Source organism: Volvox carteri, assembly GCF_000143455.1.
Source record: "Volvox carteri f. nagariensis unplaced genomic scaffold VOLCAscaffold_26, whole genome shotgun sequence".
In the NCBI taxonomy this organism is placed as follows: domain Eukaryota; kingdom Viridiplantae; phylum Chlorophyta; class Chlorophyceae; order Chlamydomonadales; family Volvocaceae; genus Volvox; species Volvox carteri.
Window position 1 is genome coordinate 1,574,184 of NW_003307569.1, and position 5,188 is coordinate 1,579,371.

A 5,188-nucleotide genomic window follows, 5' to 3' on the forward strand; every position below is an offset into this window, starting at 1 on the left:
GGGAGGGGGGGGAGGTTCCAGAGAGGTGTGCATGGATTCGGTCAGGGGTAGAAATACTAGTACTACGGGTTGCGGGTGGCGAAAAGATGGGGAGGGGGGAAGGGAGAAAACCTGACCTGGCTACAAGACGCGTGCGAGAGCATCTTTCCAGGTGTTACACAAACCCGTATTCCCCTCCCCCGACCCCATGCGGCCACATCTCCTCCTTCCTCCCCATTCAGGTGTGTTGGTATCAATCGCGGATGGACGAGCAACATCGTACGCTCTGGGGGAGCTCCAGAGCCGCGGGACGTTCTTCATAGGGCCCGGGGCTGAGGTGTACGGCGGCATGGTGGTGGGGGAGCACAGCCGCGATGATGACCTGGACGTGAGAAGTGCGACTTGTTGACTTTTGCACACGTTGTGACGTCCCTCCCAAAGTTAAAACACCACACCCTCCCTCAACCCACCCACCTACCCACCCACCCAATCAGCACCCTTCCCCCGGGGGCCGCTATCCAGCTGCTGTTTTGTTTTCCACCGCTAATATTTTCCAAGCTTTTTAGATATCAGCAATATTTGTTCAACTTCTGCATTGTCGTGTACTTCCCGCCCTCTCGCCCCCTCCACCCACACCAACAAAACTCCGTGTCAAACCCCCGCCCGCCAGGTAAACCCTGTGAAAGAGAAAAAGACCTCCAATGTACGGCAAGTTACGGCGGAGGAGAAGGTGCAGCTGGCGGCACCGCGGGTCATGAACCTGGAGGACGCGATTGGGTTAGTGGGTGGGGTGGGGGGACGTGGTTGGAGACTGAGCTGCATGCGGATAACCTTAAGGCGGTGTGTGTGTGCGTGTGTGTGTGTGTTTTAAGTGTTTTACGTCGTACACCTCGTGACCTGTGGGGACGACCTGGCAGCGCTGGCCCGGGTCCGGTGCCCCCTGCCTTCGCCAAGGAGGGCGGGCGGAACACCACCTAGGAAAGGGGGCGAGAGCTCTCCCCTCTCCGACACGAGCCGAGCCGCCACACCTCCAGATCCGCTACCCCCTAGTCTGCCGTCATTACCACGCCCCCCTTGCTGTACCTGTGCTGCCACCACTTCCCACCCTAGCCCCTCCTCACCCCACCCCTTTCCCCCCACATCTCTCCCCTCACCACCCGCGCCACTTCCCCCCCCTCGCTCTCCCCGCTCCGGCATGTAGCTATGTGGCGGCTGACGAGCTGATCGAGGTAACCCCAGCTGCCGTACGCATCCGTAAAGAAACTCTGGATGCGGGAGTGAGGAGGCTGAGGGCTAGGCGGCAACAACAGCAACAGCAGCAACAGTAGCAGAAGCAGCAACAGCAGCAACAGCAGCAACAGCAGCAGCTGCAGCTGTGATGATTGTACAAGAAGTGATGACTGCAGCAGTTTTATAGCAGCGGTTTCTTGTCAGGGAGAATGGCTGTGCGCACGTGTGTGTGTCCGTTCCTCCTGGGATTTGATCCGTTGATTACTGTGTGTGTGGATTGGTAGGTAGGCTCCAATCCAATCTTACGCCAAGATAGAGGACACGCCAGATCTGTTGTGTGGGGTACTGGGGCAGCAGTTCCCTTCCGATTAGGAGCTGTCATGCAAAATATAATGGGATAGAAGAAGGAGGAGAAGGAGAAGAAGCGATTCCGTTAGCGTAACGTCAGGGTGGAGTGGAGCGTCAACACGCTTCTCCCCCCCCTCCACACACACACAAACACACACGGGTGACAGCTACTGAGGGCCCACCACTCCCCCTCCCGGCCAATCCCCCGCGCCACCGCACTCACCCTCCACCACTCCGCCGCGTGCTGCAGCACTCCACCATACCAACCACCCGCACACGCTGCCGGGCAATCATGAACGCCAGTGTGTGCACCGAAAGCAGTTCATTTCCTCCCAAGGTGATACGGCCATCCGGGATACCGCAAAGTCCATATAAAACAGCCACAGCACAGGAACGGGTGTGATGGCATTGGCTTTTCCCGTGGACTCAGTTAGTGGGTTGGATGGATACGTCATGTCAATTTTACGGATACACACGGGACATGGGATAGGTACACACACATACAGATAAACAAGCTCGTCTCTCGGACCTACCTACAAGGCCAACAAGTAATTATGGTAGAAGTAAGTACGGTGCACCGTCATGATCTTCTGATGGCCACGTCGGCATCGTCATTGTCATCCTGGGGTTGTAGCTGGCGGTGATTGCCGGCCCGTCCGCTACGACGGAGTTGTTGCATGTCGTCGTGATGTGCTACCGTACAGTGTCGTACAGACGTGCTAAGGGCGGACTGGGGGCCAGGTGTGAGCGTCGTGCTTCTTTAAGATTTCTGTTGGTTCGCTTCTGGGGTTGGTGGCGGTTACGGTGGTTGTGACGGTCATGGTGGTGTTAGGATGTGTTCGTGCAGGTGCTGCTGGTAATAAATGCCATTGTTGATGCGCGTGTTTCGCTGTTGCGTGCGGGTGTGTGCGTACATTGATCCGTATGTATGTGCGTTGCATGGGCGGGAAGGGGGAAAATGTACATCTATTTCCCTGACAATATCGATTCATACTAGGGTTTGGCACTACTGGTAACGCGCGAAACCCTAACTCCTTTCTATCTTCCGCCTCAAAACGTCCTAAAAGGTGGGCAAGAACCTAGATGTTGGATGAAATGGACGAGCATGCTCAGACTGAGACACATGGGTGAGTGGACTGGCTGAGTGGTGGGCGATGGCTGGCTGGCTGAGTGATGGGCGGGTGGCTGGTGGCTTGCTGAGTGGTGGCCGGGTATGGATTTTTTCGAAACGGTGGGGGGAAGGGTGCTGCGTCTGTTCTCCCGCAAAAGCCTTAACCCTCTACATTTCTTTTCGAACGGATTGCATTGCGGTACATCAGCAGGTACGGCAGTGTTAAGGAGATGACGCAGGCGGCGGAAGAAGGAGGTGCCGGTACGGTGGCTGCTGGCCGCCGAGGCGAGGCACCCAGTGGTGTTTACGTGGTGTACAGTGAAGTGAAGTTTCCCATCAGCTGTGACTGATGCACAACGGCCCACTGTCATCATGGTTCGCGATATTGAGATGTTGCTTTACGTGGAGGTGAGGCAGAAGATTGCTCTCTTGGGCTGCGTACGGCGACGCACCTGGGGACGCCAGCGATGAGGATGACATCCCAGGACGAGGACGAGGGCACCACAGGGGGGGAGCTGACGGCCAGGAAGAAGGTGCATTCCGCGACAGCAGCATCCGGGACATGGCCAAGCAGCATGTTGGTCAACGGGTGCATGCGGTCGCTGGTCCCTCCTCCGTCGCCGCAGACCATGCGGGAATGGCCTTGTGGACCACAGCTCAGGTCGCGTGACGGCAGCCGTACGTGGGTACGGCACCTCGCCTGCGACGCCGCCGCGCTGATTGTCCCATACAGTGGCTGCCGGCACCACCCCATGCTGCCGCCAGCTTTGGCGATCATCATCAGCGCCATCAGCGCTATCAGCGCCATCGTGCGGTGGAGAAGGCGCAGTGGCCGTTGGCCTTCAGTTTCGTGGCAGGTCTCTCCTGGTTGCGGCTTTCACAACCGGAAAGCGCAAGATGTGCTTATCCCGAGGTAAACATATATACATACATACATCTCGACTAGCGCTCACCCCTCATCATGGCTGAGACTGTCCGGATGTGACGGGGAAAGCTGATCGACACATCGACATGCTTCGACGACTGTCATGACGAGGACCGGTGTGTGGCTTGGGGGGGATGAACGAGTCATAGTCAGGGACATTTTGTTTATGGTTGGGTCGAAGTTAAAGTAAGATTTGGCTTTGGGTTTCTCCAATGCAATCCCTGATGACATCCACTTTCTCCTCGTGAGCAATATCCCCGCACCTGCTCCCGTGCCCTGTGCCCCGACGACGTACGGCAGCCGCCCCGATGATGCAGCTGCTCCTCGCCGCTGCCAACGGCTCCGGGGACATGTATCGATCTGCCGCCGCCATCGCCGCCGGTGGTGGCGGCTGCGGCTGCGGCTGCGGCGGCTGCGGCGGCGGTCCTGCCACCACCACTTCCGCTGTCGGCGGCGCTGGCTGCGGCGCCACCTTACCGTACTCCGTACCTGGCCTGCACGCCGTGGATCGTGAAGAGCTGCTGCTGCAGGTATTCGAGTGCCAACTGACGCGACGGTAACTTGTACTGCAGTAACATTAGTAGTAAGGGTGCAGGATGCAGCAGCAGTGGAGCATTAGCTATTTCGATTTGTGTGTGTCATCCTTGCACAGGGGCCATTAGCGATTGCTGCGGCAGCGAAGTGGAGCATCGTAGCTCGTTACCTGCCTAGGCTCTGGATGGATGGATGTTACAAGCTTCAGCGAGCTCGTACGGCCCAAACGAACCCGGAGGCTCATGAACCGCTTTGACAGCGCCGTCGATAGGAAAAAGAAAAAAGAGAGAAAGTAAACGAAACAAACAAACAAACAGAAAAAGAAAGTTTTACGCGAGAAGAAATCGAGTGTTTATGAGAAAGAAAAGCGTCAATTTGACCCTGAAAACACAATTGCCTGTTATCGCCGAGAAAGTTAGGTAGCTAGGTGCTCATGTCCGGAGCGGAACATCTCAAAAATTGCATTTGCAAGACCGCACTGATCATCCACTTGCATGGTATCACGGATATCCGCGTTGACGGGCACACCGAGGTCCCATAGCTTCTGACGTGCAGACACAATCGCCGGACATTCTACCAAAAGATGTTTCTCATCCTCAATAGCTCCATTGCTACAACACACAGCGCACACGCGACGCTCCCTAATCCTGTTGCTCTCACTGTTGACCGCCAAGTCGGAGACACACAAACGAAAACGGATGAGGGCACGATGATGCGCCGGGGGGATATAACCCGCGTACGGCTTCGGTGGCCCCATCCAGTGCTTATGACGGCGCATCTTCACGCCGGGCTTCCTACCGTCCGTAACGAAAACTCTAGGGTCCACAGCCAGCCTATCATTCGCCCAATCATCGTTGACACGTGCCCTAAGGGTGTCCATCAGCGCTTCGACATCAAGCTTGCAAGCCGAGGAACGTCTAACCCTCATATCAATGCCTCCCCCGATTGCCTCCTCACCCCTAGGCTCTGGCATAGGCACGTTGCCGTACCTGATCCTGGCTCGTATCTTGATGGTGTCATGGCTTGGATGTACATCTACGTGTACTACATGTACGACACAT

General features: G+C 56.6%; 1 protein-coding gene across 1 annotated transcript; it reads left to right on the top strand.

Moving 5' to 3' along the window:
* Window positions 1–187: 187 nt before the first annotated feature.
* On the top strand, window positions 188–1,307 carry VOLCADRAFT_61780 (uncharacterized protein; the record flags this gene model as incomplete). The annotated part of the gene is made up of 3 exons (XM_002951872.1): window positions 188–367; window positions 650–756; window positions 1,181–1,307. The coding sequence occupies 3 exons, from the start codon at window positions 188–190 to the stop codon at window positions 1,305–1,307; spliced, it is 414 nt and encodes a 137-aa protein (XP_002951918.1).
* Between the last annotated feature and the right edge of the window lie 3,881 nt (window positions 1,308–5,188).